General features: G+C 37.4%; 1 protein-coding gene across 2 annotated transcripts in view; it reads right to left on the reverse strand.

Moving 5' to 3' along the window:
- The window catches only part of CRY2 (cryptochrome circadian regulator 2), a 526,322-nt gene that overhangs the window by 188,302 nt on the left and 317,051 nt on the right, over positions 1-20,969 (reverse strand). For both annotated transcript variants that reach the window (XM_044082571.1, XM_044082570.1), the window contains exon 8: positions 5,319-5,470. In XM_044082571.1, coding sequence (XP_043938506.1) covers positions 5,319-5,470 — 152 coding nt within the window. The remainder of the gene's footprint in view (positions 1-5,318; positions 5,471-20,969) is intronic.

Consider the following 20,969-nt stretch of genomic DNA (forward strand, 5'->3'; position numbering starts at 1 on the left):
GGATAATTGGCTAGGCTTAAAATGTCTCGCAAGGGCAGTTAGCCTAGTACTAATCTATGAACTATGAACAATTGTGCTTGTCCCTGGCTTGGGAGGAAACATTTAACTCGAATTTTGCTTCAGTGGACTTTATTTGCCCTCGGAGTTGTTTGTTGGGTTTAATGAGAGTATTTTCATCCTGCTGGGTGCTATGCCTCCTAATTCTGGCCATGATTTTCTTTCTTCTGTTATACAGCCTACTGATATGGTGAGTCCACCAAGATGGCTTGTTTTTTGAGTTAGTTCTCTACTTCTTCCTGCTGGGTAACACCTGCCTTTCTGCAACTATTAATACGCTTGTATAGGGTTCCTCTGAATGGTTTTGAGTAGGCAGCAGTGTTCTCATGGTTTATGGGGGCTTGAAATTTTGCCAGGTTATCGTTTAATAGTAGAAAGTTAGCCTTAGAGTAGTTCTTGAACATTCCAGGGTTAGCTGAGGTTCTGGATTTTATGTTCATTTCATAGGAGACTATTTTGTGGTTTGAGCTTACAAAACAAGAGATTACACTAGGGGGAGTTCAGCACTCTCCCATATTAGTGAGGACCAGATTCAGTACGTCTGCATCCTGGTCAGCATACTGACAATCTGGTCCAGGGAGCTTATGTTTACAAAATCTGGTAATCTCTGTGCCTGCATGTTTGATGCCATATATCCATCCATCCACAACCCCTTTTTCTCATTTCTGCACATGGGAGTGGGGTAATTGAATATGGTATTTGGTTGGATGGTTAGTGTTTCCAGCTAGTTTAAATACATGTTATGGGTTTCCTGGGTCATACAGGGGACACCTACAGCTTGGAAGGAAGTGGTATGAGATTTTGCCTATGGTGATTTGAACATGGAGAAGCTCACGTGCATTGTCCTGTTTGCCCAGCCAACAGGTATATTTATTTTTGATGTAAAGTTTGACAACTCCACCTTTAGTCCCTTGTCTGTGTAGTAGCTGTTTTATGTGTTGAAGACATTTTAGTCTAGCACTGCTGGGTTCTCTCTGCAGCTTTAAAGCACGTCTCAGTGACTGCACAGACATCAGCATCCTATAGGATGAGGACAGCTTGTAGGGGCTTGTTCAGTCTCTTAGCACTGAGTAGTAATAACCTTAGATTTCCTTGGTTATGATTTGCTATCAACCAAAGTCCTTTCAGTTTGGAACTGCATGAAAAAGGCACTATGGGAGAGGACATTTTAGTTAAAATTCAAAAGCCTACAGAGGAGAGGTGCAGACCATCCCTGCCAAAGCAGCGTGCTTTGTTGACCATCTCCTTCCATGCTGACAAATATTGTATCCCCTTAGAACAACACCAGGAACTAAGCCAATTATTAAATCAGTCATTTTCTGTTTGTATTATGGCATCATCCTTAGAGAAGATAAAATGCTGCCCAATGCCAGTCTCATACCAGCCTGGGACACACATTCCAAGAGCTCCATGATGTCTCTCTACATACAATCTAGGAAGATACAACTCAGGTTATTTATACCCACACAGACTATGACTGCGTCACACTGGTACTTGTGGTCCAGTGTCCTGAGTGTATATGTAATGTGGCAGATCCTGGTCCCTGACAAGCAAATAACTATGCCTTTCTTCTTACTCAGCCTGGTGAGAGGGACATCAGTGTGCCTTACAATAGAGTCTCCAATGACCACAATGCTGGAATATGTTGTGGCCTTCCTTATGGGCTCAGAAGTAGAGGCTCCATGACATGTGGCCATATGTGTTGATGTGGGTACTGTTTTCAAACGGTGTATCTGGGGCTCCTGAAGGTATCTGTTAGGTGTACTTTGTCTAGGAGGTCTTTGGAGTTTAAAGAGGTTACATTTAAGTGCCTCAGTATATATGGGTGTATGTGCCTGCTTCAAATTGTGTGGGATGGATGCTGTGTGTGTGTGTACTTCTGATAAAAGCACTTATAATGTCAATCAGGTTATGTGACAGCCTTGCCCCCAGTGATAGTGTGTAAATACATCTCCCACATACAATTATCAGTTTGTTTGAGAATTAGCTGTTGGTCAGTAACATGAGGCAATTTCTACACTGCCTCAGGATGCCCATATCCAGCAAGCTGGTAATGGAGATAGTGGGGAAAATTCATATCCATAGCAACAGGCCTTTTTACTGATTAGACAGTTGCAATGAGAATATAAAGTAATATCTGGAGTATCTGGTTTGCAGCTTCGGGGGCAGCACTTGTCACTGTAAACTAGTTGCCCTATTTGTAACTAGGTACTGGTGAAATTTCAAGGATGCTTTTACAGAAAAAAATGTCAAGTCAAGGTGTCTGCATCTATACAAGGCATTGCCAAACACTTCAGGGAAAACTAATAAGCAGACCCCGATGATTCACAGATGAAATATGAAGGGAGATATTCGGAAGTTAAGTTATACAGCAGATAATCACACAATCCTTATTGAAAAGAAAGACTAAACTTTGTCAAGAATGATGAAAAGACGTGATTTGCCTGCCTGGCTACCACTAGTGCTAGCCTCACCGCTTCTCACTGGTGGAATACAATGCCCTTTTGCTTCTTCTCTCACCAGAAACAAAACAGTAGCACCAATCCCAAGATGAGAAGAAGGCCACAGGCTCTTTGATGATTAGCAGTCTTGTCCCAGATAATGAAGGGATCTATAGGCTTTTTGTAGCCTTTTCCTGGTAGATTTCTTCAATAGCAACCAGATCAATTAGGAAGGTCCCACACAGGCGAGCACTGCCCAATCAGAGACAGGCCATCAATGCCCTTTGCTCCTTCTTTCACCAGGAGCAAAATAGAAGCACAAATTCCAAACTGGCAATTAAAAAGCAGTTATCAGGCTTTCTGGCAATCAGTCTCTAGGAAATAATGTCACTATGTTCCTTCTCTCACCAGGAGTAAAACCAAAGCACTAAATCACAAGATGACTATGAACAGGTAGAATGTGGGCTCCCCAATAATTGGTAAATTTGGACTAGATGTTGCAGATTTTAAAAGGTAAGATGGAAAAAATGGGTTAATATCCTAAGAGTTGCAGAGTGCACCAAACAGATATGAAACAGAGGATAACTCAAGCTTCAGCAATCTAAGGGAAAAGACACATGTTCAAAGAGCAAGACAGACTGGAATGAGGTGAGCACTTGATATTCTACCTCAATGGAATGCAGTGGGATGGCCAATACATTTAAATAGCTGAAGTGGAGTGATTTCACAAAATAAAAAAATATTGTGCTTACTGACAATAGCCAATGAAAGAGGAGAGGGAAGGAAATATATGGTCAAATTAATGTAAGGGGTGGGCAACTACAGATAGTTGAGTTTAAGAACATAAGAGTACAAGGATGGAGGAATTTCTGTGCGACTCACAAGAGACACAGTTGTGGCCTCTAATAGTTTAAATATGCAATTGAAAGCAAAATACAAGTAAAACACAGTATAAAGAAAATACACCACAATTTACACAACATAAGGTATCAATGAAGCAACAGAAATTACAAAAGAACAAAATAAAACTATCTTTCCCCTCACAGCAATCTGTAGCAGAGATTTTTCCTTTTATTGTCCTAACTACCTGCACGTGTCCAGCTAAACAGGGAAAACAGGCCAGATGGGCAATGGGCTGTTCACTCTGGTCATCCCTTACTTCTGCAGGGGGCATTGCCAGCAAGCAGCATCTCTACCACCCCCAAAGAAGGGAAGTGGCTTCTCCCAGTCTTCACCATGGAAATCTTAATTTAATGTTTGCTCACTAAGTGCATGCAACTCTCCTTAGGAAAGAGGTGTGCTGGTCACATCTTTTCACACTTATTTCTCCCTGGCAACTAATCAAACCCTGCTGACATAGGTCAAAGTCCATATTCTAGCTATCTGTGCTACAAAACCAGGCTAGTAAATTATCTTTGTTGCAAATCTTCTTTCTAATCTCGCTTGTCTTTCTTACTAACACAAGACTGAACAGCAGAGTCCTTTTCAACTTGCTGTCTCACCTCTTTATTGACTAAACCTTTATTTTTTTCACAGCTTGTTCTGCTTCCAGAAACATCTTTGATCCATTGTAATATATTAAATATTCTAACAACACCTAAATATAACAACTTAATTTCATGCCAATTCCATAACTGGTGGGATGAACATTCTTCTCTTTTGTCTTGTGTTAAGTGAATAATCATTTTCCACAAACACTCCGGACTTCCCCAATTCTGAAACAATTTAATCAGAAACATCTGCTAGTGTGATTGTTCTTTATTAATTTAGATTTTGGTTGGTTTCTGGTGGTCAAATGTGCAGGATATAAACAATATGCCCCCCTCAATTAACAAATCTTGCTGTGGAACACCATTCCAGTTGTTTATATGTACTTTCATAAAATTACTACAGTCCACTCCTTCCAGTTTTGCTGGTACAGCAAAAAATCTCATGAAATAAAAGCATGAAACCCCCCCCCCCAAAAAAAACATAACCCATTAATTTTAGAACCATTTCTTCTTGAGAAGTCTTATGTTCTGCCATTCTTTCCATCTTTCAGTCACTAATTTCTGCAGTTTTATCAGGTGAAATCAGGGTGAAAGACTGTTTAAAGATTCATAATTTTTTTCCAGCCTTTTGTCATTTGACTTTATACATTCCTTTTATATCCCACTTACACATTTATTACTTCCTCTAAACTACTAAAAGCCATCACCTGTAAAGGAGCTGCAACTTGAATTGTCCTTTTTTTTGTCAAAAAACTGAGATTATTTCTAGCCAGAAGTTTTTCTTATCTACTCTATTTTCCCTTACTTTTTTCAAATTTCTACTTTGTTGGCATCTAGATAGTGTAATTATTAGCCAGTAGTCAAATGTTTGATTATGAAGTGATAATGTTTACTTGCTTTTTAACCAATATCGGTTTTCATCCTGAGACAGCTGTAATTATTCTGTTAACTCAGTCAGCTGTCATCTTGGAAGTCCAGAATAACAAAACTTTTTAATCACAAAGAAGAAGTACAATCTAGTTAAGAAGTTGTGATTTTTAACTGCAACACAAATATTATACACCTATTTCCCCTGTTGACTACTACTGCAGTTATTTAATCCATGAAGAAATTATAATAAAAAGTACAAAATGTATTATGTTCTAGCAGAGGTCCTGCGCATGCATGCATATATATATATATATATATATATATATAGATATATATATATACACACACAAATATACCAAATATACACATTTATATATGTACATATATATATATATATATATATATATATATATATTACATACATATATAAGAAGTAAGCAAATTCTTCAAACATGCCCACCTGATGTAATCTCCACTGGGATCCATCCTCCGACCAAAGCCCACGGGGCAATAGCAGTGGAAGAACTGCTGAAAAAAGGCACTGCACGACAACCACATCCAGCTGCCTGCATTGACACTGAAATCAGCATCCAAAAGAAGCTCATCAAACACCTGAAAAAAGGGGGGAGATGGTAACATCAAATGTTTCATACAGTGATTGGGATTAACTTAAGTACCACTCAAGCAAAAATACACCATCAAGCAAATATGTTATCGTAACATAATATATGATGTCAACGTGGTTAAAATATACGAGAAAAAATACCATAAATCATACTGTTTTCAAGCAAGTGATCTTGTGACTCAGAGGACTCAGGGCAGTTTAGCAGTAGCAGAACTATTCGGCAGAAAAGAGCTGTATTTTAGGAAATAGAAGCTGTCCACTGCAGAAGCACCAACAGATTGAACTGAATTTGACTGCAGCACATTTGATCATTAACACATATCACACACACAGCATAAACAGTTCAACAGGTGGAAAATGAACAGAAATGTTTTAAATCTGCTTATTTTATAAACAATGGAGGACCAAAAATAAGCAAACCTATTTGACCTTGACCTGTGCTTTCACTTTAGAAAAATCAAATAATGCACAGTGGGACACAGTTTTGTGCCACAACTTAGTTTTAAGACATCTGTTTTAGTTTTTGTGAACAGAGGAGAGCAGCAACACTGCTACTGAAATGGATTTTACCAAACTTTCAGCAATTGTAATTACTGGCCTAAAAGGTTCATCATGTGGAGAAATGTGTGTGGATAGAATTGTGAAGTGGTATATAGGGGTTTGGGGAAATGCTTCTGTGAGGTACATAACCAAGCATAAACTCTGAATTAACTAAATGTGTATTAGTGAACCACCTAAATTTAAATAACAACAGCACTACATATAAGATCAATATATATAATCATTAAAATGAAAATTGCCAAAACATACTAGACATAAATGTATTTTTGTTGCAGTCATAAGCAAGTAAACTAGTAATAAAGCACTACAGCATTGCATTTAATCAACTACTTCAGTATACTTAACATTTTTAGCAAACTGCCTTCAGAAGTACAAAAATTTGACTATTCAAGCTGGAAAAATTATTAGGGTTTTAACATGGACTAAATTCTGATAAAAACAACATAGCCTCCACATGGATTCATATTCCCCTGTAAAGCTTCTCACCAGTTCCATAATCATAACAATTGCCCAAAAAAATAGAGGTAATACTCCAGGACAATCGAAGCCAACCAGAAACTAAATACAAGAGGTAAAGTAAATCTCCTTTATTGCTTAGAACAGTGAGCGCTTTCGCGTTACCCAGAACGCTTCTTCAGACTTCAATAAAAACAACAGTACTGGCTCTAATTTTATACTTGAGAACAGCCAATCCTACACGTCTTATTCAAAGTACCCAATAGAATTTGCTAAAACAATCACATGAATAACATTCATTGAATAAGTCATATGTATTACAGTCTATTTATATTCCTCACAAATCCAATAAAAATATAAAATCAAAAATATATATATGTATATATCAATATTTATAAAATATTTATAAAAACTTTGTTATATATTCTCTAATATATTCATAGACTGTATAAACAATATAAGTTCTACCATATATATTCTAAAATGCATTAAAAATATCCATATAAAGACATACCATATGAATAACATGTAAAAAATACATCCATATGAAAAGAAAAGTGCATATGTGCATAACTGTGTATGTGTGTTAAAAAAGGGGGAGAAGGAGGGAATGGGTAGGTAAAGAAGAATTACATGTATATGTGTATGTTTAAAAAGAAAAATGGTAGAAATAATGATAGTAATAATAATAAATGCAAATATAAATAAATGTGAATATATAACATATTAAAATTAGCGTTTATAGGGTCTATCAACTAAAAAAGGTCTCAGTGACAATTTGTCATTGAGTCCATGGCCTTTGTCCGCTCTGAGCTTGATAATCCATCTAATCTCTTCCTGTTCGGTTTTATTACTAATATTACCTAGTCTATTTGTTGACTGCTGTTGTCCTATGACCATAAAACTAAAAGTATGTATAGATCCATTATGCAAAACATGTCTTGCCAAAGCATTAGCCTCATTCTCTCTGTTTATCGCATAGATGTGTTCTCTTATTCTCTCCCTCAGAGTTCTGTTGGTTTTTCCAACATAGAAACTTTGGCACTTCTTGCACACCGCTAAGTATATAACATTCCTAGACTTGCAATCTGCATACTCATTGAACTCATATCTAGTATTATTGTCTGGATGTATAAATATATTAGAGTTCATAATGAAGTTACATTGATTGCAGCTCCTACAAGCATAAGTACCCTTCCTTTGTGAGTTGATCATAACGCTCCTATTATTTTCATAACACAAATGACGTTTAAGAGATTTAGTGTTCCTGTATCTAATAGCAGGTCTATCACCCGGTTTACTATCAAATGTTCGAACGTCACTCGGTCGAACGTCTTATGGTCGAACGGATAAGGTCGGAAACACAAATGTCGAAGGCAGTATAATCAATCGAGGAACGGTTCTACCATGGGTCGAGGTAGGGAAGATGTTTGTAGTAGAGAATTATACTGTACACCTACCTTGACCCATGGTAAAACCGTTCCTCGATTGATTATACTGCCTTCGACATTTGTGTTTCCGACCTTATCCGTTCGACCATACGACGTTCGACCGAGTGACGTTCGAACATTTGATAGTAAACCCTATCACCCACTAGTCCCTTAATACTGTCATCTAAAAGCAAAATGTTCCAATTCTTATTTATTATGTCCACAACTGAGCTATTAACATTGGTATATGGAATCAAAAGCCTCTTTCTCATATCTTTACATCTAAAAGTTTGCTTATGTGTTATATTACTATCTTTAATAATGGCTGGTACAGTACGCCCACTTATGGTCTGTTGTAAAGGTAATAAATCTTTGTCTAAGTATCCTCTTTCTACGAATTCATAGTGCATGGTATCAACCGCTTGTAGTAATGTATCATCCTCACTAATAATGCGTGAAAAACGTGTCATCTGATTCTTAACTATATTTTTATGAATATGTGGTGGATGCATACTGGTCCTATGCAAAATAGCATTACGTCTACAAGGTTTCCTAAATATATCAGATGTTAAATATCCTCCATCTAACCTAAGTGTAACATCCAAAAAATCTGAGAAACTGAAGTTGTACTAGTGAACCTTAAGAAGGTGGTAGTCCCATTAATATATGTCATAAAATCATTAAAGGTATCAACATCACCTTCCCAAATAAAAAGAATGCCATCTACAAAGCGTCTGTAATATGTTATGTGTCTCGAATAATTGATGTGCTCTAATATATAGGTGACCTCCCAATATGCCATCACTAGGTTGGCATATGAGTTGGCGCAAGATGTTCCCATTGCCACACCTTGAGTTTGCAAAAAATACTCATCTTTAAAGAGAAAAACATTATTACTCAGGACAATATCCAATAACATAGTAGCCCTTATAATTTCAGAATTATTCATCCCTTTCCTCATTAGGAACAACCTTAAATAATCTATTCCTATGTCATTCGGAATACAGGTAAAGAGGGAGGCTACATCTAATGTTACAAGTATAGCAGGTTGTATAACACCTATATTACCATTCTGAATTGACAGAGTCTCTAGAAGTTGTTTAGTGTCTCGTAGAACAGAGCTAGTGGAATCTACCATAGGTCTAAGTGTTTTCTCTAAGAAAATAGAGATGGTTTCAGTCATCCACCCACGTCCTGACACTATGGGTCTAAGTGGGGGGTTAATCATGGTCTTGTGTATCTTTGGCAGACCTCTAATAACAGGTACAACTGGATCTTCAATCAAAAAATACTTATACAAATTCTCATCAATTATTCCACATATGAGCATATCATATAGATCAGCATGCACTGAACTAATTAACTTATTTAAATTCACTCTATCTATTTTCTTATCGTAGATCCATCAGATAGCATTGTATACATATTGTCATTGTAAAAGCACTATCTAAAAGTACTATAGCACCACCTTTATCGGCTGGCCTTATTGTAATACTGTTGTTGCGTTGTAAAGCAAACAGGGCTTCCCTCTCACCTTTAGATAAATTATAAAAATCAGGTCTCTTATCTTTACTTTCAAAATATTTAAGTAAATCATTAGAACATGCCTTCTCAAAGGTCTCTAACAAAGGATGCATATTGGGAATAAAAACAGAAGGTTTCTTATACATATTAAACTCAGCACTCTCAACATTTGCAACATTATCATTTTTAAAAAACATACTCAACGCCACATTTCTAGTGAAGCATTTAATGTCCACTACAAACTCACTAACATCCACATCTTGAGATGGAATAAAGGATAAGCCTTTATTCAATAACTTTCTTTCAAATTCAGTCAGTTTGTACTTAGAGAGATTTACCACTAAGTCCTTGTTATGGGCTTCAGCGTCTTCCTCTGGAACTCGTGGGGTTCTCCTGAATTCTTCCTCTTTCTGGTCGATTGATGTGGACTCCATGACTGTCTCTGTTCCACTCGAAAAGGGAGCGGAAAAACAAGGTGTGATGCTTCATTAGAATGTAAGTCTTCATTTGTCACTTCAGCTACAGTGGTTTTTCTCCGTACCACTTGCTCGCTGAATAAAGGGACTGTACGTGTATCTGTAGCATTAGGTAAATGCTCTGTCGTCGCTGAAACAGCTGAAGCTGCTTCTGAATGAGCCAGGCACTCTGCGTTAATAACATTGGCTCTAAGAGCAGTTGTAGCCGAATTATCAGCGCTAGCATCAGCATAATTTACGGGCTGTATGCAGGAAACAGAAGGAGCCGTTGTTGTAACACTCGCATTGACTCCAAAAACAGTTGTAGCCGAGTTCTCAGCACTTGCACTAGCAGGATGTACGGGCGGCATACAGGAAGTAGAGGGGGCCGTTGTTGTGGTACTCGCAGATGGAAATGTCTCTCTGGGGCGAGGTGTTGCATTGTTGATGTTCCTAAACGGCTGCCTGGGCCAAGAGAAGACATTTCCTTTTGAAAAATCTGAGCAATCCCTTTCCATTTTCTTTTTCTTTGCTAAAAGCTGTGATCCAGTGACTGTAAAGTGGCAGTTATCTCTAAATAAAAATCACGTTTTTGTAGATCAGAGAGGACTCTGGCAAGTTTATGCTCTATCGACTGTATCTCCTTTTGTAGCTCTAGTTCTACTGTAGAGTATTGTTCAATCAAAAGTCTCATATAATCAAAGCTGGTTTCTAAGTTAAGTTGCTGCCACCTTGAAAGTAAACTCGGATAAGTAGAGCCAAAGGTGGGCATTTTCAATATACGTAGCCCTCTGGGAACTATTTTAAAATGAATGCAAGCTTCCATGTGCTTCTTCTGCCACTGTATATTTTTCACTCTATTCAAAGTATCTTCCAACTTCTTCATTAACTGTAAAGTGTCTATATGTAAACCAGCATCTGTTTCTTTCATGGCTGCTTTAGCCATTTCCATATATGATAGTTTCAATAAGGGATTACTACTTACAGAAATAAGTTTAGTAAATTCAGATGTTGCAAAATCTGCACTCTCCACAAGTGCAGCTCTGGTTCCTTCTGTCATGTCCCCGATGGTAAAGAAAAAATGCAAATACTTGATAAAACAAACACCAACAGGGTAAGGTATCACCTCAAAATACAAGAATAAAGTCCAAAAAAATAGAGGTAATACTCCAGGACAATCGAAGCCAACCAGTTAGTAAGTTAATTAGTTCAGTGCATGCTGATCTATATGATATGCTCATATGTGGAATAATTGATGAGAATTTGTATAAGTATTTTTTGATTGAAGATCCAGTTGTACCTGTTATTAGAGGTCTGCCAAAGATACACAAGACCATGATTAACCCCCCACTTAGACCCATAGTGTCAGGACGTGGGTGGATGACTGAAACCATCTCTATTTTCTTAGAGAAAACACTTAGACCTATGGTAGATTCCACTAACTCTGTTCTACGAGACACTAAACAACTTCTGGAGACTCTGTCAATTCAGAATGGTAATATAGGTGTTATACAACCTGCTATACTTGTAACATTAGATGTAGCCTCCCTTTTTACCTGTATTCCGAATGACATAGGAATAGATTATTTAAGGTTGTTCCTAATGAGGAAAGGGATGAATAATTCTGAAATTATAAGGGCTACTATGTTATTGGATATTGTCCTGAGTAATAATGTTTTTCTCTTTAAAGATGAGTATTTTTTGCAAACTCAAGGTGTGGCAATGGGAACATCTTGCGCCAACTCATATGCCAACCTAGTGATGGCATATTGGGAGGTCACCTATATATTAGAGCACATCAATTATTCGAGACACATAACATATTACAGACGCTTTGTAGATGACATTCTTTTTATTTGGGAAGGTGATGTTGATACCTTTAATGATTTTATGACATATATTAATGGGACTACCACCTTCTTAAGGTTCACTAGTACAACTTCAGTTTCTCAGATAGATTTTTTGGATGTTACACTTAGGTTAGATGGAGGATATTTAACATCTGATATATTTAGGAAACCTTGTAGACGTAATGCTATTTTGCATAGGACCAGTATGCATCCACCACATATTCATAAAAATATAGTTAAGAATCAGATGACACGTTTTTCACACATTATTAGTGAGGATGATACATTACTACAAGCGGTTGATACCATGCACTATGAATTGTGAAAGAGGATACTTAGACAAAGATTTATTACCTTTACAACAGACCATAAGTGGGCGTACTGTACCAGCCATTATTAAAGATAGTAATATAACACATAAGCAAACTTTTAGATCTAAAGATATGAGAAAGAGGCTTTTGATTCCATATACCAATGTTAATAGCTCAATTGTGGACATAATAAATAAGAATTGGAACATTTTGCTTTTAGATGACAGTATTAAGGGACTAGTGGGTGATAGACCTGCTATTAGTTACAGGAACACTAAATCTCTTAAACGTCATTTGTGTTATGAAAATAATAGGAGTGTTATGATCAACTCACAAAGGAAGGGTACTTATGCTTGTAGGAGCTGCAATCAATGTAACTTCATTATGAACTCTAATATATTTATACATCCAGACAATAATACTAGATATGAGTTCAATGAGTATGCAGATTGCAAGTCTAGGAATGTTATATACTTAGCGGTGTGCAAGAAGTGCCAAAGTTTCTATGTTGGAAAAACCAACAGAACTCTGAGGGAGAGAATAAGAGAACACATCTATGCGATAAACAGAGAGAATGAGGCTAATGCTTTGACAAGACATGTTTTGCATAATGGATCTATACATACCTTTAGTTTTATGGTCATAGGACGACAGCAGTCAACAAATAGACTAGGTAATATTAGTAATAAAACCGAACAGGAAGAGATTAGATGGATTATCAAGCTCAGAGCGGACAAAGGCCATGGACTCAATGACAAATTGTCACTGAGACCTTTTTTAGTTGATAGACCCTATAAACGCTAATTTTAATATGTTATATATTCACATTTATTTATATTTGCATTTATTATTATTACTATCATTATTTCTACCATTTTTCTTTTTAAACATACACATATACATGTAATTCGCTTCTTTACCTACCCATTCCCCTCCCTTCTCCCCCCCCCCTTTTTAACACACATACACAGTTATGCACATATGCACTTTTCTTTTCATATGGATGTGTTTTTTACATGTTATTCATATGGTATGTCTTTATATGGATATTTTTAATGCATTTTAGAATATATATGGTAGAACTTATATTGTTTATACAGTCTATGAATATATTAGAGAATATATAACAAAGTTTTTATAAATATTTTATAAATATTGATATATACATATATATATTTTTGATTTTATATTTTTATTGGATTTGTGAGGAATATAAATAGACTGTAATACATATGACTTATTCAATGAATGTTATTCATGTGATTGTTTTAGCAAATTCTATTGGGTACTTTGAATAAGACGTGTAGGATTGGCTGTTCTCAAGTATAAAATTAGAGCCAGTACTGTTGTTTTTATTGAAGTCTGAAGAAGCGTTCTGGGTAACGCGAAAGCGCTCACTGTTCTAAGCAATAAAGGAGATTTACTTTACCTCTTGTATTTAGTTTCTGGTTGGCTTCGATTGTCCTGGAGTATTACCTCTATTTTTTTGGATTTTTTTGGACTTTATTCTTGTATTTTGAGGTGATACCTTACCCTGTTGGTGTTTGTTTTATCAAGAATCATAACAATTGCGCTGAACTTTTCTAAAACTTTGAAATGCTAAAATTTGACCGCTATCAAATAAACTCATATCAAACACAGCAGCAACTGGCTGGTAAATGTCTGCTCCTACATGTCTTTTTTTCATTGAGAAAGCACACAGATAACGATTTAGGTGCAAGCCTAAAGACCCGTACATTGACTCCATATACCACAACAGATGCATGAACTTACTGTTTTATCTAACAGCTGTCAAAATAGATATCATGCAGTTATTATTCTACTCTAAGCAAACATATGCACAAATAACTAATTACAGTTGATACCAATTCTGACAGCTGTCAAATAAGTATCCTGATAATTTTCTTCAACTTTGAACCACACAAACAAGTGCACACAGAGCAGCACATACATCGAGGCAGGCTAACAAAATTACGAAAGTCATTCAGATTTTCAATCAGATACTCATATTCTCCATTGTCAAGCCAAGTATTTCATATGTACTTCTGAAAATAAAGGAAAGAACACTAAAAACATGTTAATAAATATATCATACTGACATTCTTAAAATATATGCTGAAGCTAAAGAGAAAGTGCTTACAGGTAGTCCAGGAAATAATCAGAATAGAAAAAATGCCATAAATGTTTTTTTTTTAAATACCAACATCTGCCAACACACAAACTCTGAAATGGTAAGGGGAAGGAAAAAACTAAACTGGTGAAACAGATTCTTTGAGGGAGAGAACAAAGGAGAATTTTCAAGTCCATAATAAATATGAATATTTTTGACTGATGAAAAACTTGTGCCTTTGTTATAATTTTCTTTAAAGGGTGCTAAGTGGGTGAGAACACAAGTGCTTTAATCTGTTGAAATTATATTGAACAATCACAGCTTTTCACTCATGCAAACATGGAGATCTGAGGGTGTACGGATGTGTTTGTATATACATGTCCACCTGGGCATACAGACACATATATATTTTTGCATACCCATTAAACAATTATGGCACTGCACGTTTTGATAATTAACAAAAAATAGGGTATAATGTGGCAAAGGATATTACATAAGGGATCACTTTGTTTACTTTTATTTGATTGATGAAATGTTGAGATAACATGCTTTGGAGGTGGGATTTGTAGATTTTTTTCAATATAATCTGAAATGAAAATTTAAAAAGATTATTTAAAAGACTGGGCCCTGATACATTGCTTGTAGACTTCTTAAAATATATGAGTAGTGTCATGCACTTTCACAGAAAGGTCACAGGAAAAGAAGATAGGCAACATCATACTGAAACAACCTAATACCTAGTGTTTTTGGTTATAGGATAACAGAAGCATGGTTAGTTTTCTGCTTACTGGGTGCCGATAGAAGGAAAATATAAAGGTTATACATACAAGTTGGTTATATGTATGCGCTTACCTGTAAGGATATGTACACAGGTTTGCACCTATGCACGTGTGTGTGTGTGTGTGTGTGTGTGTGTGTGTGTGTGTGTGTGTGTGTGTGTGTATATATATATATATATATATATATATATATAGTCTGTGTGTATGTGTACATATATATATATATATATATATATATATATATACACACACACACATATATATATATATATATATATATATATATATACACATATACACACACATACATATATACATACATATATACATATATATATATATATATATATATATATATATATATATATATATATATATATACATACACATATACACACACATAGATATATACATACATATATATATATATATATATATATATATATACATACACACACACACACACACACACACACACACACACACAAGACAGAGAATAGTTGTTTTTTGAGTCTGTCCATATAGGACAAGTATTTAAGGCCTAGAATCCTCTTTGTGAGATACTTTTGCGGCCTCTCCAATTGTTGCAGATGTCTAGTGAGGTACATACCAAACGGGGCATTGTACTATATGACTGGACTAATGAGGGAAGAGTAGAGGGAGACAATGACCTCCTTTTTCCTGGATGCAAAATCCTTACTAATGAGATGTGCCACACAGAAGGACTTTCTATCCACAGTGGCAATGTGGTGGTCAAATGAGAGGCTACAGTCAACCTGTGTTCCCAGATCTCTTATAACGCCTTCTGTGTTCTGTGGACTACCATCGATATGGTACCTCATGGGAACCAAGTTTTTCCCAAAGGGGATGACAACACAGTTTTTGGCATTGAGCTTAAGGCCATAGTTCTGACATCAGTCGTTGGTCTCAGTGACGCCTTTCTGTAGGATGTCAACATCACTTGGGGAGTTAATAATAGCTCCCAACTTGCAATAATCTGTGAACTTGGTCAGCCAGAGTCTCTGTGTTGGCCTGGACTTCAGAGAAGTAGATACCAAACAGGACAGGACCCAGGACCGAACCCTGTGGGACTCCACTCATGACTAGTCGGCAGTCTGACTTGGAGTCAGCTACTTTCACACTGTGGGTTCTATCTGTGAGCCAGTTTGCAACCCACCTAGTGATATAGGGGTTGATGCCTAGCTTATTGAGTTTTTCTACGATTCCTGAGTGAGGAATGGTATCAAAAGATCTTGGCCAAATCAAGGTAGGCTGTATGAACCACCTTGCCTTCATCCACAGCTCTGGTGACTGACTCATAGAAGTCAAACAAGTTGAGCAGGCATATGATATACCCTTCACAAAGCCAAACTGTGTAGGATCCAGAGTTTGGAGATTTCCTATATCCTTGTTTATTAGGTCCACGATGATGCGTTCCACAGCTTTGTATATCAGACTCACCAGGCTAATAGAGCGATAGTTCCCAGGGTCTGTAGTCGCGCATCCTTTGTGGACAGGGATGATTGTAGCAGTGTGCCACTCAGCAGGGACAAAGCCTGAGGTAATATTGTGATTGAAAAGGGCACACAAGTGAGGTGCCAGTTCACTCTTTAGTTCATGTAGAACACAGCCAGGGATACTGTTAGGTCCCATAGAAACTGTATTCTTGGCCTTGGACAGTACTGATTTAACCTGTTTCTGCAGTAATACTGGGTGCCTGGTAATCTACTGGTATTGCGATTGGTCCTTGGGGGGGTAAAGTTGGCACTGAATCTGTCAGCCAGTATATTGGCAATATCTGTTGCCTCAGTACAGGAGGTACCATTGTGCAGTAGTTCACAGCAAATCTGGGTAATGCCGTGGAGATTCTTTATATAACTACAGAAGGCCTTGTGATTGTCTATACTATCTGCTGCAATTCTATTTTCATAGCTAGCTTTAAAGGATTTGATGAGGGATCTCAATTTCTGTTGAGGCTGATAAGGGAGATTTTTCAGCCTTGGGACTTCACCTTATTCCGCATCAGTTTCCTCCTCCTGTTGTAGAGTTCGTTTATGGCAGGGGACCACCAGATTGGCTTCCTTTTTTTGGAGGCGAGCATCTTGGTTCTACTGGGTATGGAGAGATCCATGCATTTGTGTACTTGTTCGTACAGTGCACTGGTGTATGATTCGGCGGTTATGCAACTATTCTCCATTTGCATGGGTGTCGTGAAGTTAGCCATCTCTGTTTTTAGGAGCTCAAAGTTAAATTTGGAGATGTTTTTCATGGTGGTTACCTTTGCAGAGGGGGGGTGGATTTCCAAGATGATTAGTTTGTGGTCGGATCTAACCAGGGAGGAGTTGATTACTGGTGTAGAACACGAGTAATTTTCACAGTTAATGGAGGGGTAGTTGAAGTCGTCCAGTATGGGAGTGTTACGTTGGACCCTAATATTCTCCAGGGTGCTTAGGAATGTGGAGTGCGAGTCTTGGGACATGGATGGGGACCTACAGCAGGCTATGACCTGAATCACCATCTTACCCAACGTTAGCTGCACCTGAAGTATCTTTGATGCATTACGTTGGGCTACCAGTCTGGAGGTGTGTGCATCCTTTATGAATATGGAAGCACCACTGCCTTTGGCGCTTCAGTCCAAGCTCTGAGGCCAAAAGGTGTGGAATAAGTTATAGCCTGGTAGTGCAGGGGTTCTTTCTGCTGCCTTGAACCAGATCTCTGTTACAGCACAAATGTCAATGTTCTCCATTCTAAGGAGTGCTTTTGAGTGCGTGCATTTTGAGAGTTAAACTTCTAGCGTTAAGCAGCATGACCCTCAGATTGCATTTGTTTGTAGCTGTTACGGTGGTAATATGGTCTTTGGAACACCACCCAAAAAAGGCACTTCAGGGGTGGCAAGAGCCTTGGTCAGTATCCGAAAACCCAGGGGTGACAGAAGCAGTCCATCTTTGGCAAAGCATCGAGGCCTGTCAATTATGTCATCCCAGACAGTCAGACAGATACTGGATCCCCTTAAAATGACAAAAGAAACTTAGCCAATTGTTGAAATCAATCATTTTCTGCTTGTACTGTGGTATCATTCTGGGTGATGGTAGGATGCTGCTCAGGGCTGGGGTCATACCCGTCTGGGCTACATAGTTCCGAGAGCTCCTCCACATCTCTTTTCATGTAGTCCTGGGAGATGCATCTCAGATCATTTACACCCACATGTAACATCACAGAGTCATATTTGTACCTGTTGTTGAGGGACCCGAATGCATGCATTATGTGGCAGATCCTGGCACCTGACAGGCAGTTGACTGTGACTTCCTCCTTATTCAACCTAGTGAGTGGGACATCAGTGTGCCTCGCTATCGAGTCACTTATGACTAGTGTGTTGGGCATGCTGTTTTGCCTTAGGGGCTTTGGTTGAGTGGCGCACTGTTTAGGAGAGTTATGTTTCTCGTGATTAGTGTTGTGTTGGTCGAGTGCATTTCTGCCTTGGAGGTCTCTGCTGTTTGGGTAGCTTTTTATTGACAACCTCCATGAAGGTGGGTGTGTGGTTTGTGTTTTTATGTGAAGGCAGTGCTCGTGTGTGTTCTGGAGGGCTGTGTGTTCCACATGGTGTGGTGCAAGTGTTGACCTTTTCCTCTTGACAAGCTATTCTGGTCTTGGCTGGAGAGTGCGTGGCTTTCAATCTGGATATATAAGTGCATCTCCTGCAAGTCTGAGCATTGGGAGGTAAGAGGAGAGGGTTGTACATGAGGCAGTTGCTACACTGCCTCAGGATGCCCAAGTTCACCAGGTTAATAGGCGAAAGCACAGGGAACTGACCTTTAAACATGGCAGGAGGGGTGGGCAATAACAGTAAGTACTGGAGCTGTCTCCTTGTAGAACGTTTAGTGCTGGTAGCTCTTTTGTGTGCTACAATAACTGCTACAAGAAGTCTGGCAATGTGCTAGACTAATAAGCTAGTAAAAGTGCAGAAGAGGAGAGAACTAGCAGATCTAAGGGAAAAAATGAAGAGCAGAAGGTTATAAACAGTTCTGGATACAGCAGTCTGTATCTGGACTAGACTAGTTGCAGGAAAAGCGGGAAACAAGCGAGCATGTGGGCTTTTAAACCAGAAAGTTATAAGAGATGGAAAAACTGCCTAAAGGGCCACTAAACTACAACTTCTGGGCCAGAAAACACTCCTCTTGTGATAGATATGCTATCTAGTGCTTACCACTCCCAATGATAAGCTAGAAGGCTTCCCTCCAACACAGAAATCCTTGGAGGGCTCAGAAGCTTACAAACAGTCCTGGATACACCAAATACAGCAAATATGCATCTGGCGTAGACTAGTTACAGGAAAGGCAGGAAACAAGCTTAGATTTTTTTTTTTACAGAAAAGCAGCTAAAACAGCACTAAAAAAAAAAAAACAATTCAAGTGCGGTGCAAGCTAGCACACATGAATATGTAGCAATATTAAAGCAAATACACTGCCAAAAGCAAATTAAAGCATATATTTATAGGAGTGTGTGTGTGTGTGTGTGTGTGTGTGTGTGTGTGTGTGTGTGTGTGTGTGTGTGTGTGTGTGTGTGTGTGTGTGTGTGTGTATCTACACACACATATTTATGTATATAAATATAAAAATCTATAGAATAAAAATGAAGAAATGCTATGAAATTATTAAAAAACTGATCCAGTCAAAATAAGAATGTAAATTATATACATGCAAGAGAAGACGAAAGAGAAGATATAAACTTGTGTTACAAATGCAGACATTTGGTTACACAAGCTGGAAGACAGCGATTACAGTTATCATTGTATGAACCATAAACTGGAATAACCTGCACAGTGAACAAGAAAGCAGGAAAATAAAAGACTTTTGAAAATGGCACATGTGATAAATCATAATTAAGAAATGTTCAATGATATATAAAAGATGAACTCAGAAGAGATAACTTTACTTTAATAATTTATGTACATGCCTGACACTATGTGAACAAAACAGGTACTTAGAAATAAGGTATCTCAGCATAGTTGAGATAAATAATATAGTCAAAAAGAAAAGTAAAACAGGGAAATATAGAACAAAGAAAAGAGGAAAAAAAGAAGAGGAAAGGAAAATAAAAAGGGAGAAAAGAAAAAACAGAAATAAAGGGTGTCAAAGTATTCTACATTGTAAATGATGTTTTATTTTCCATCAACCGATTAATTTATGTAAAAATAAAATTTTATTGCGCTAAGGTGATTAGTAATAAAATTATATTGTTAAATTATTTTATTTGCAGTCATTATAAATAAGTAATAGTTTGTCATGACATTATACACTAGTTACAGTAGCTTAGAGTAAGATTTGAACTGATAGAGAACTTGAAGTTTAGACCAACTGTCAATAGGTTTAGACAGGTTAGGAACTTAGCAACCATAGTTGACAGGGCTGTTAGTGTGTTTTGGTTACATAATATAATGGTAATATTAAACATCTGCAAATGTATTGTTACAGGGTTTGGAAGGAAAGATTCAACATATATAATAATAGATAAGGACATTTATTTATTACTGTGACATGGTTTTCAATATTAAGTGCAGATAATTTTATTAACATCTTACAATTTGTTCACTGTGTCAAAAACTTGGGTACTTGCGTATTATCGCAACCAGATTTTCGCGGTTGCGAATCTCAATTCCTTCAATACAGACAACGGCATGAAACAGTGCAAAGTGTTGCTAAAAGTCATTTTTGCTGTCCCAAAACCTCTCCACTACCTTCACAGACAGAAAATCATTAAAAAATCCTCTTCCTGTTTAACGTGCATAAAGGACGCACGCTTGAATTGTCAGGAAAGCAAACTGCTGAATGGAATATTTCTACCGTGAGGAGGGAAGGGAAACACAGATACAGGCACGATCTTTTTGCTAAAGTAAAACTTTTTTCAAAATGTGTAAACAGTGGACAGTAAGCATTGCAATGCGAAAGTTGCCGTACAGTAATGGTTGTCAAAATTGAGGGTGGATGATGTTGATAGCGGACTATGGGTTCCT

The sequence above is a fragment of the Protopterus annectens genome, chromosome 9.part0 (assembly GCF_019279795.1).
Source record: "Protopterus annectens isolate FY-2018-M chromosome 9.part0, PAN1.0, whole genome shotgun sequence".
Lineage (NCBI taxonomy): Eukaryota > Metazoa > Chordata > Ceratodontiformes > Protopteridae > Protopterus > Protopterus annectens.